The 12,554-nt window shown below is 45.3% G+C and overlaps 1 protein-coding gene across 3 annotated transcripts in view; it reads right to left on the bottom strand.

The window, feature by feature from the left end:
* Positions 1-12,554, bottom strand: part of AKNA (AT-hook transcription factor) — a 123,023-nt gene that overhangs the window by 74,075 nt on the left and 36,394 nt on the right. For all 3 annotated transcript variants that reach the window (XR_003858109.1, XM_029611374.1, XM_029611373.1), the window contains exons 3-4: positions 8,171-9,432; positions 6,051-6,125 (exon numbers count right to left, since the gene is read on the bottom strand). Coding sequence is in view for 2 of the 3 variants with exons in the window: in XM_029611374.1 (XP_029467234.1) it covers positions 6,051-6,125; positions 8,171-9,432 (1,337 nt within the window). In the remaining variant the exon portion in view is untranslated. The remainder of the gene's footprint in view (positions 1-6,050; positions 6,126-8,170; positions 9,433-12,554) is intronic.

Below are 12,554 nucleotides of genomic sequence, written 5' to 3'. Positions count from 1 at the left end.
GATCCATGGTACTGCAGAAACGAAAATTATCAGGTAAGAACTAATTTTCCTATTTCTCTTCAGGAGCAGTAAGCCCCATAGCCACGTGTTACACGCTGAAGTGATGGGCCAAAGGAAAGGGGCGGGGCTGGAGGTGGCCGGGGAAGAGAATCCTGGCATGTGCAAGTTGCTACTGCTCAGTTGGCGCAGTAAGCAACAAAAGAAAAAAGAAAGGTAAGGGTTTAGGGGGTGGGGAAGTTCCCTCCCAGTCCGCTCCTTAGTTGGAGCACGCATGTTATAAAAATCGGTCCTTCCATGTGTACATGCCAGGAAGCGTGCGCATGTATTAAAATCTACCCCTTAATATTTAGCTCTCGCAGAACATGCAGGATCAAAGACTACTGGTCTTCCCTGCGGATGAGACGCACCACCTGCTCAAGAACATAAGAAATTGCCATGCTGGGTCAGACCAAGGGTCCATCAAGCCCAGCATCCTGTTTCCAACAGAGGCCAAACCAGGCCACAAGAACCTGGCAATTACCCAAACACTAAGAAGATCCCATGCTACTGATGCAATTAATAGTAGAGGCTATTCCCTAAGTAAACTTTATTAATAGCCATTAATGGACTTCTTCTCCAAGAACTTATCCAAACCTTTTTTGATCTCAGCTACACTAACTGCACTAACCACATCCTCTGGCAATAAATTCCAGAGCTTTATTGTGCGTTGAGTGAGAAATAATTGTCTCCGATTAGTCTTAAATGTGCTACTTGCTAACTTCATGGAATGCCCCCTAGTCCTATTATTCTAAAGTGTAAATAACTGATTCACATCTACTCGTTCAAGACCTCTCATGATCTTAAAGACCTCCATCATATCCCCTCAGCCGTCTCTTCTCCAAGCTGAACAGCCCTAACCTAGTCATCCTTTCCTCATAGGGGAGCTCTTCCATCCTCTTTATAATTTTGGTTGCCCTTCTCTGTACCTTCTCCATCGCAACTATATCTTTGAGATGCGGCGACCAGAATTGTACACAGAATTCAAGGTGCGGTCTCACCATGGAGTGATATAGAGGCATTATGACATTTTCCATTTTATTAACCATTCCCTTTCCTAATAATTCCTAACATTCTGTTTGCTTTGACTGCTGCAGCACACTGAGCCGACAATTTTAAAGTATTATCCACTATGATGCCTAGATCTTTTTCCTGAGTGGTAGCTCCTAATATGGAACCTATCATCATGTAACTACAGCAAGGGTTATTTTTCCCTATATGCAATACCTTGCACTTGTCAACATTAAATTTCATCTGCCATTTGGATGCCCAATCTTCCAGTCTTGCAAGGTCCTCCTGTAATGTATCACAATCCGATTGTGATTTAACTACTCTGAATAATTTTGTATCTTCTAAGAAACTTTTTTTTTTTTTTTTTTTAATATGCTTCAGAATCCATGTTTTACACCGCTACAATCTGCTGGAGACAGGTGGCACACTAGGATAAATGGCAATGTTAGTGACATTTTTTTCTCTGTCTCCATCTGCTGGCAGGGAGGCAAAACCCAGGAGGCTGAACTGATCTGGGTATGAACAGGAACAGATTTCTATTCAGGAGCAGTAAGTCCCGTAGCCATGTCCCAAATGAAGCACATGCTGGATCTTCTGCACGAGTTTCCACACCATCTGTGTTGTCAGCAGCTGTTCAATATGCTTTTCTTTTTCGGGGCAAGGTTAGAGGGTGCTGGGCTATTCATTTTGAGAATTTTCTTCAGTAGGAAGCTCTTGATTTCATAATTCACACCAGACAAAGGAATGCCATTAGGGCAAAAGCAGAAACCTTCTCCATTTCCAAGCGGTTTCCACAGGCGAGAAGAGTCTTATCCACTGTAAAACTGGAGTCTATGCGTTCCTCAACACACTGCCTTTTAACAGTGTTGCGAGGCAGCCTTCCCAAGGGCGCACTTAGGTCAGGAGAGGAAAGCATGTACATAGATGACTTTTTCAAAATCCTTGCACAAACATTTCCTGCAAACTTCGGTCTGCATAAAGAGAAGCTGCAAATGACCATGTGTACTCTGCGCCCATGGTTAAGTTTGAAAGCAAATATATGTGTGTCCCTTCACTCTGAAAAATTGGTGCAAAGCCTAAGAGCAAAAAGAGGAGGCATGGTCTTTGCTCCAGTGCACACCAAAGGGCCTTGGAAAGCATAGAATAAGATTCCAATGTGCCAGAGAAAGGAAGGAGTAAACAGAAGATGCCAGTGCCTCCCCTCAAGTCCAAAGGAGAATGAAGGCTTCCAAGGTTCCTCTTCCTGCTCGGGTCCCACCCTCTCTCCTATAGCAGAGGGAGGATATTCCTGGAGTCTAGATGTACTGACACACTGGATTAATCATCACCCTCTACACAGGAGCTGAAGGACCCGGCAAGACTAGGCTTGTTCTCATCACAATGCAACGCTGTAATTAGTCACAAGGTGAAGATTTCAAAGTTACAGAAGCCACTGTTTCTTCCAGTCTCCGGGCCACCTCATGGCTGAGCCAGACCACTGTGAGCAGGCAGGGATGGGAGGGGAGTGTCACATCTAAGCTTTTTAACAGGCAGATGCACTCACAGAAACAGGCAAGACAGAAATGTGCAATAAACATCACCCATTGGCTTAATAGTCACTGAGAATAAAAAATTCTTTTCACAACAGGTCACATTCTCACAGGATCAAATACCCAAGGAGAGTGTTGCTTGTATAATTTACTCTTCCCCCATCCCACCCCCGTCGGGCCATGCCATCATTGGAGTGGATAGCAGGCAGGGTCAACTACAGGGGCTTTGAAGAGGGCACCGCAGCCCATAGTGTTCAAGGACCTTCTATCTGGTTATGTACTGGGAAGATGTTTGGTTTTTTTCAGTTAGCTGCTCTAGCCATTTTACATTTTTCTTTATTTCTGTTTATATTTTTCAGCCAGTTCTGTTCATTTTTGCTAACTTATGTACTGTTATTTATTTCATATTTGAAAAGTGCTCTGGGCACCTTAACACCTCTGCTCCCTCCTCTTCTGCAAACAAATGCAAAAGTTGGAAAAGGTTTAACTAATGGTCTATACAGAATTCCCAGAGCCATCCTCGGACCCCATGGCCAGGCAGTTTTACAGAACACACATTGGAAACCCAGTATATGCAGATTCTTATCATGCATATTCATTTTTTATATCCTAAATATCTGATTGGCTGCAGGGTGCAAGGACGGGTTTAGGATTACTTGTTAAACCCTTTCCAGATTTTGCATTTGTTTGCAGGTTGTGGAGTCTCCAGGACAGATCTGGGAACCATTAACGTCCCCAACAGCAGTGGTTCTCCACCCAGTCTGATTTCTCAAGCTGTCCATAACTGATATGCATAATATGTATTTGCATATAGTGTGCATATGCTTTGGGGCAGCCTGAAAGGCAGACCAGCCAAGGCGCTCACTGGAGACTAAGTTGAAAACCATTTTTCTAGAGGCACTCAAACTCTGGTCCTCAAGGGCCACAACCATGGCTGGTTTTCAAGATATCTGCAATGAATAGTCATGAGCTTCATTTGCAAGCAGGTGTTCTTGTTTATTGTCGGTTTCCATATTTTGGTTCATGGTGAAACCAGATGTGGTTGCAGACCTTGAAGACTAGACTTTGGCACCCCACTTTAGTCAGGCGGAGCAGAAAAATTACAGCGTGGGGGAAAGGTCTCTGGTTCTGTTTAGTTTTTTTTCAAGAGCTTGCAAAACTGCAGTGCAATAGTGAGGTGAATTTGGCTCATTGCAGCAAGGAGCCTAAACCACAGGTTTTAGCAGAAAGAGGAAGGAAGTAGGCTGAGCCACAGCCAACATGGTAGAACAGAAGCAGGGGAAGTTTTAATGTGAGGACCGAGGTTCAAAGGACTTTAAACACTGTTTTGCTCTGAACAACATTTGACCAGTTTAATGATAGCGGCTCAAGAGAAACCCAAGTTCCTTCTTTGGTGTGGAGGGGGGCAGAGGGAAGGGCTAAATCCTCTCGCAGCCATTGCCGGCTTCCTCTCAGTTCTAACACCGAGAATAAGAGCACTGGACCTAGGAGGCTGCACTTCGAGTGCACATCTGATGTGCCGTAGCCAGTTTCCTTTTTTTTTTTGGGTGAGGAGCGGAAATCAGACGAGAGGCATGCTAAACTGTTGCAGCAGCCGAGGTCTGCTCAGTGATCCAGCCGCTCCTGGCGTTCTGACTCTTCGGAAGCAGCATTGCACAAGTTAAGCTGTGCTGTGTGCAGAGTTGCCTCCTCAAGCTCAACAAGTTGGTTCAGTCTTGATTTGGCCCCCCCGCTGCATGCATGAAAAATATAGGCCCACTTTTCCAAAAGGAAATCTGAACTACAACGTAATGCATGGACCCACAGCAAAACTAGGAATGGACCGGCCTGTTCAGGTTGACTTGGGCAAGGTAGCTTTTCAAAGCCATTTCTGCAGTTAAAACAGTGCTTTCCCCACAGAAAAAGGCTTTTTTTTTTTTTTTTTTTAAACTCGCCCTGCTCGTGTGCAGGTAAACTTATGTGCGCAGTGCCACCACGCATGGAACCTTACCCGCAGGGAGCAGGTGTTCCCGGAGGAGGGAGAAGGGAGGGGCTTGCACTTATGCACAAGCTTTGGAATTTTCAAAAAGCATGCAAGATTTTTCTAGGGGAAAAACTGCCCACACAAATTAGCAGCTGTAAATGGCTGCAGGTACCTTCCTGGGATCATTTTCACCTTGAAAACAGGGGCAGAGCCAGCAGATAGAAAGTATCTACGGACTTTGCACCAGCACAGGCACTTAGAACATGAATCCCGTAGTGGAGAAGCTGAACCTAGCAAGAGGCGATTAAGAGACAAGGCTGCGTTAGTGTGGTCACAGGTTTCCTTTTTGATTTTTTTTTTTTAACACAGGTATGTGGACACATGTTCCCCAGGAGTTGAAACTACCAAACAGCTTTCAGATGGCAGCGCCCTTTGCAGTTTTCTTCTTCCAAAAAATAAATAAATTCATATTTAACCTCTACAAAAGACACTGTTCTGTCTCTTCCAAGCCTGTTCCACGACATGGGGGAGCAGAGGCCAAGAGCACTGGGGTGGGGGGTGGAGGAAGGAAATGTTCTGCATTTTCAGAAGACAAATTTTCAAAGCAATTTATGCAGATAAATAGTGATGTATGCACCTCACCTGGCCATCTGAGAATGCAGCTAAAGTCTGGGGAGGGCTGCTCAACACGGGCACGTTTAGGCACACGTAGAGGAGGCATTCCCGGGCACATTTAGAATGGGAGAAGAAAAGTATGTGCGTGCTTTCATTTTAAAAACTGGTGCAGAGTCCACCGGTAAAACATAGGCAAGGTCTTTGGTTCAGTGCGGACAGTTTGAAAGTTGCCCATACTGGAAGGGAGGAATAGCCTTTTGGGGAGTCTTGACAAAGAAACTAGTGTAACTTGATTTTTTTGATTAGAATGATTTTATATGTACAAGTTTATGTAATTGTATTGTGCATGAATTTTTATATATTGTAACCTGTTCTAAGTGGATTAATGAATAGATAGCCTAGCAGTTAGAGCAGGCGGTTGTCAACCAGACAAGCCAGGGTTCAAATCCCTCTTCCACTCCTTGTGATCTTGGGTATGTTACTTCACTCTCTATTGTCTTGGGTACAAACTCAGATTTTGAGCTCTCTGGAGCCAGGGAAATACCTCCAGTACCTGAATGGAATCCATTCTGAAGTGTCTGAAAGGCAGAATATAAATAATCCTTTTATTGGCAGGAGCAACCCAATAACTTTGACAGCACCTGGGAAAATAAGTTACATAAGAACACAAGAAATGCCATACTGGGTCAGATCAAGGGTCCATCAAGCCCAGTATCTTGTGTCCAACAGTGGCCAATCCAATACTGTTGATTTTATTTCTCCAAATATGAAACACAAAAAGCCAGCATCTAAGAGTGCATGGTTCCTACCAATGAACTCTCAAACACAGTGGGAGGGACTGCACTGGTAGAGAGACAAGATCACCACACACACACACACACACACCATTATCTTACCTTGGCTCCAAGCCGCAGTTGGTCAATGGTGTTCTCAGCCTCGGCATATTTAGTCAGCAGCTTGTGGTAGTCTTCCTGAAGGGAGAGGGTGTGTCAAACATGCAGACACAGATTTGGAGAAAGAGGGATATCCTACAAGTGGTCAAACTTCTACAACTAAATAGTATGGATTGGGCAGACTGAATGGGACAGTTGTTCCTCATCTGCTATGTATACTGTATGTGATTGGAAGAACACAGCCCACAAAATGAGAAAAAAGGGGGCCGGATTCATTGGCAAAGTGATTTCAAGAGAGAGGCTGACTTCAGAACTGGCTTCAGCTGAAGTCCCCTCTCTCATACTTCTTGAGAAAGGGGGGTAGAGTACAACTTCAGAAGGAAAAATTAACCCAACGCTTAGGAGCCTGGCGCGTGCCAAAAGAGCTCTTGTCCTATTCTTGAGAGCAATGCAAAAAGATGCACTCTGTACAGCACAGTTTTAGCTGCAGTTGTGTGCATATTTTTGTTCACAAATGTTACTCCAGACACAGTGAAGAGTTTTGCACACAAAAAATATGCACGTGCTTTAACACCCTCACATGGAAATCCCAGCAAATGAAGGCATTATTTATTACCCTGCACTGCAGAGAGGTGCATAGGCTTAACTCGTTTCCCTAGCACTGGAAGTTTTACTTCTGGTTAGAGGTAAAGTTTCCAGCACTTGTGTCAGTCTATGGGCAGAAGCTGAAATTCCAACACCAGCACCTGTAATGAGGCACACACAAAGTATGTTTCTGCATATAAATATGATTTGTGCGCCCAAAAAAAGGATTTTCTTTTGCACTGAAAGCATTTCTATGTGCATAAATCATTATAAGGTGTAGAAATCATATTTTGTGTGCATCACATCTGAGAGACTCTCCTGCTCCCTTCCCTCCCCCCACCCAGTTAAATGTGCGTTCAGCATAGGTCGAACACAAATTTTTAACTCTGGTTAGTCAGCACACCAACTCCTGATGTATTAGCATAACATTAGCTTACGGCATCAAGAGTTTAAAGAAAAATCTGGACCTGCAAAAACCACGTGTTATTGCATCAGCCCCCTTGATTGCAGTCCAGCTCCCTTCTAAGCCTATGCAGGGGCTCTCTAATGGGTTCAGTACATGGCTGGAGGGCAGCTGTGTGTTGGAAGAAGGCCTTAGATAACAAAGAAAAAGAAAAAAAAGTTGATTTTCTATGTAATCTTCTCTTTTCAGGCTGTAGAGTGCTAGAATGTATTATAGGGTTCCACTCGCATGGGCAAGAGGGAGCGTCAACTAAGATGATTTTTCATTTGGCTGCTGAAAGGTTTCTCTAAGCGACTGAGCAGAAATTCCTGTCCAAGATGTGAACATCGAGACCAGAGGTTGGCTTGGTACCAAAATACTGGCAATAGTACTGGTGGGGGGTATTTCCTTCACCTGATCTCAGCTGATCAGCAGGGCTTTCCTGTGAGTTTAAAAATGTTTGTGGTGCCGGCTGGGAGAGCTTCACACATCATGTGGTGCATGTGCTAGGTTTTGCCAACCTCTGATCTCAACATCATTTCCCTGAGCATTGCATACAGAAGAAATCTGAAGGTTGTTGTCCAACCTCCCTGCTTACATCTGTTGTATGCATCTGGGGAGGGGGGGGGAGCTCTGATGTTGGAAGGTCAGCAACTCTGATGCCATTAAAAACAGTAAAAGTGAAATTCTAACATCTCTAAAAACTAGACATGTAAACAAAACTATTATAAAACTAACCTCCTACAAAAACACATGATGTACTGTGATACGAGCACCACGTGAATGGATTTCTGTAGGAGTGATCATATGAAATAATCTGGTTCTTCCTCATCACTATGGCAAAAACAAGGCTTGGTACTCTGACCCTGATGCTATGGAAGCTTTGGGACTTATAGACCAGATCTTTTTATAGAATGATACAGATTCAACACATATCTGATCATTTTCTCCAGTGAGACGGATGCCATTAAGGTTTGGTACCTCAAAGTGCTGCACATTATCTCCATTATCTCAAACTGTTGCCTTTTTATTCACACTGTAATTTTAATGCTATGCCAATGCCCACACTCTTCTCCCCCCCCCCCCCCCCAATTACCTGGAGCTGATGTACCAGCTCAGTGGCTTGTTGAGGAGATTTGAATTCATCAGGAATCCTGGCACCAGAAGAGTCCAGTTTCTGGGGAAAACCTTCCCCGCTGCTCAGCAGAACCTCCCTCACAATCTCTGCAGGGGACTTAAATATCAGAGGATTCTCCGAGCTGGATGGTCTTATGGATCGGCTGCGGGCTCTGGGGGGCTGATAACTTTCCCTAGGGAACTTGACACGGGGTTCCACCTTGGAAAAATCTGGTAGAGGATAATTTAGCTGTCCCTGGCCATACTTCATGGGCTCTGTGGAAGTCCTACAAAGAGTCAGTTTTGGAGAACTTGATTGTGCCAGGTTCCACTTGGGGCTGAGTGACCTGGATTGTCTGATGTGTTTGGAAGGAAGCACAGCAGGAATTGTCTTCTTCAGCTTCTGTACCTGGTGCAGGTAACTGGTGCCCACCTGCTGAGGAGAAGGAGATGGAGGACCCCGGACACTTCCCTCACGCTTCTTAAGGGGTTTGCTGGCTGACAGTTGAGAGAGAGATAGACTGGCTCTTCGTATAGACATCCTAGGGACATCTGCATTGGATTCTTCCACACTGTCAGCAAAAGAGATTTCAGGAAAGGTCTCTGCATCAATGCCGGGTTTCTCCTGAAGGTCCTCCATAGACAAATGGTTCTTGAGGCTCTCTGTCAGGTTCCACTTACTGGAATCAGTCAATGGGTTTGGCTCTTGCTTCTCCAGAGCAGCTGGCAGAACGCTTGGAAAGGCCATGGTGTCACCAAGCTGGCTGAGGCTTCCAAAAGCACTTGCTGAAGTGTTACTGGAGCCCTCGTCCAACTCATTGAAGCTTTCTGTGGACGTTTTGAATGGTCTGAGATTATTTTCAGAGCCCATGTCAGACTCATTAGAAACATCTGCAAGAGCTTTGGGCTCACCAGATCTAGTGCCAGAAGGCTCCCAAAGCTCCTCATCTCCATCTGTTTCGAAATCAAGTGTCTTCCTGTATTCCTTGTACAGAGCCTGTGAGTCCTGGATGGCCTCAGGACTCAGGCTGTAGTCTGACTCATAATGCCCATCATAAAGGAGATATGGACCCCTTTCTTCACCACTCCCCATCTCATCATAAACTTTCCGCCTCTCCAAATCAGCAGAGCTGCCTCTTTCCTGCTCATCCTCAGTTATGTCCAACTGCCTATCCCTCACTGGCTGCCAGTATGGCGACGCAGTTGAGTCCTCCAATATCCCATCATGCCCTTGGGTGGCATCTGAAAAGTAATATAAAGATAACATTACGATCTGCACAAGAGATATGTAAATAGTTCTATCAATATGCTCATTCATGTGCTGTTTCATTAAATACAGCAGGACAATTTAAACATTTTTTAAAACAGGTTAAAATTAAACAGTTTGTCAATTACAGCAGACATCGGTGAGCTGATCTTTCTATATTAGGTGCTGAGGCAAAATAAGCGTGCAAAATTATTCATAACTGCCACTTTTGTCGCCAGTTCCAACATTATGGATAAGCTGATCATAGTGCTGCATGCTGTTTATCATCAGAAATCCATCACAGAGTCATCGTGAGAGGAAGCAAAAACAAGTTTGCTTACCGTAAACATTGTTTCCGTAGATAGCAGGATGAATTAGCCATGCTGTCCTGGGATCTGTCAATCAGGTCCGGGAGGCGGAGCTTGATAAGCAGAGGTTAGTTTTTTGTTCCCTCTGCGGCTGCGCGGCTGTTCCCGCGCAGGAAGTACAGATTCTCCTCAGTCTGTGATTAAGCAGTAGATGTTATGGATGGAATTCGTGATTGCTAGGGAGGAGGGTGGGTCAGCATGGCTAATTCATCCTGCTATCTACGGAAACAACATTTACGGTAAGCAAACTTGTTTTTTCCCGTCGATAGCAGGGCTGAATTAGCCATGCTGTCCTGGGAATCACAAGCTCCCAATCACGTTCGAAGCTATTCTCTAATGGAACGTGATAGTAGAGAAGTGGCAATCACCTTTACTGAGATGATACGGATTGTAGGATTACTTGTCCTAATTTGGTATCCGCAGTGGCTTGCTGATCAAGGCAGTAATGTGAAGTGAAGGTGTGAAGAGATGTCCATGTAGCTGCCTTGCAAATGTCTACTGGTTGTATATTTCGTAGGTGTGCCCATGAAGTGGATAGGGCACGAACTTGATGAGCTCTGGGTTTCTGCGGCAGAAGTAAGTTTTGTTTTCCGTAACAGAATCGGATACATTGGACTATCCAGCTTGATATGGTCCGTTTCGTCACTGGTGAACCCAGAGCTTTGGGGTCAAAAGAAAGAAAAAGTTGAGACGGACGTGATGGTGTGGACGTCCTATTTCTGTAGTATGCTAGTGCCCTTTTACAGTCCAGGGTGTGAAGTTGTCTTTCCCGCTCATTGGTATGTGGTTTCGGAAAATATATCTGTAGCTCGATAGTTTGATTAAGATGGAAGTGAGAGATTACCTTTGGCAACAAAGCGGGATGCGTTCGAAGCACTACCTTTTGATGAAAAAACTAAGTACGGTTCATAGTGTACCAGTGCTTGTATCTCACTGACTCGTCTCGCCGAGGTGACTGCGACAAGAAATACTACTTTCCATGTCAGGTATTTTATGTGTGTTGTCTCCATTGGTTCAAAGGGGGAAGCATCAGTTGCTCGAGGACTGAATTGATATTCCACGGAACCGCCGGCTTCGTTACAGGCGGTCTAAGGTGTAGTAGTCCTTTAAAGAAAACGAGAGAGGAGTGGATGAGCCGCTATTGTGACATCATTGTATGGCCTATGGTAGGCCGCGATGGCACTGAAGTGAACGCGAATTGAAGCCGTGGCTAATCCATCGTCGTACAGCCTACTTAGGTAATCCACCAGTCGCTCCGGTGGACAATCCAGTGGTGATATGTTTTCGGATGCACACCACGTAGAGTAGCGTTGCCATTTGTAACTAATTCTTTCTGGTGGAGGGCTTCCTGGACTCCAAAAGTATAAGTTGAGCCTGCTGAGAAATGTTCTGTTCTGTTAATAACAGCCGGTCAACCTCCACGCTGTTAAGTGGAGGGAGGAGTGCAATGGGTGTAGGAGCGTTCCGCATTCCTGAAGTAGAAGGTCTGGTCGATTCGGAAGACGGATTGGTGCGGCGCTGGATAAATGTAGAAGGTAAGTGTACCATGGTTGACGAGGCCAGGCCGGGGCGATCAGGATCATTTGAGCCCTGTCCATTATGCACTTCTGAATTGTCCTGGTGATTAAGGGTATGGGAGGGAAGGCATATAGGAGACCTGTCGACCATGATATTAGAAACGCATCTTGAGCTATCCGAAGATTGCTGGGTCGTATGGAACAGAAGGTTGGAACTTGTTTGTTGAGTTCCGTTGCAAACAGATCGATGGATGGTGTCCCCCACCTGTGGAAGATACTGAGTGCTACCTCTGGATTGAGGGACCATTTGTGGTGATGAAAGATGCGACTTAACCTGTCAGCCCTTGTGTTTGCGACGCCCGGCAGATAAGTGGCTTGCAGGTGTATGCAATGCTGGTGTGCATTTTGGAAGATGATTAACATTTCCTTGCAAAGAGGCCACGAGCCCGACCCCCCTTGCTTGTTGATATAGAACATCGCAACCTGATTGTCTGTGTACACCATCACTCTCCGGCCTTGCAGAAATTCCTGAAAGGCCTGCAGGGCATTGCGAATTGCTCTGAGTTCTAGTAAGTTGATTTGTAGATTCTGTTCCGCCCGGGTCCAGACACCTTGTGTCTCGTGTACATCTAGATGTGCTCCCCAGCCCTTCCGTGACGCATCTGTAGTGAAGACTGTATTGTGGATAGGCGGACGAAACAATGCTCCTTTCGCCAATGTGGACCGTAGGAGCCACCAAGAGATGTCCTTTTTCATCTCTATCGTAAGGACGATTGGTTGTCTGAGAGGTTGTATGTGTTGCTTCCATTGTCGCTTCAATCCCCACTGTAGACGTCGCATGTGTAGTTTGGTATTTGGAACCAGGTAATTGGCCGCTGCCATATGACCTAGAAGCACTAGCACCTGTCGTGCTGAAGTTATTTGTTTTGTCTGCAAGCTCTGTAGGAGTTGTTGCAATTGAGTTTGTCTGACCAGTGGAAGATAGGCTCTGGATTGTCTGGTGTTCAGATAAGCGCCTATGAATTGTAGTTGCTGAGTTGGCTGTAGGTGAGATTTTTGGAAATTGACTACTAACCCCAGCCGGTGTAGACATTGGAGGATGTGGTGGAGTTGACGCAGGAGTAGTTCCTTGGTCGAGGCTACTATTAGCCAATCGTCCAGGTAGGGGAAGATTGTTATTCCTTGTCTGAGATGAGCCACCACCACTACCATGCACTTGGTGAATACTCTGGG

The sequence above is a fragment of the Rhinatrema bivittatum genome, chromosome 8, assembly GCF_901001135.1.
Source record: "Rhinatrema bivittatum chromosome 8, aRhiBiv1.1, whole genome shotgun sequence".
In the NCBI taxonomy this organism is placed as follows: domain Eukaryota; kingdom Metazoa; phylum Chordata; class Amphibia; order Gymnophiona; family Rhinatrematidae; genus Rhinatrema; species Rhinatrema bivittatum.
This window is presented reverse-complemented; position numbering and strand designations above follow the sequence as displayed.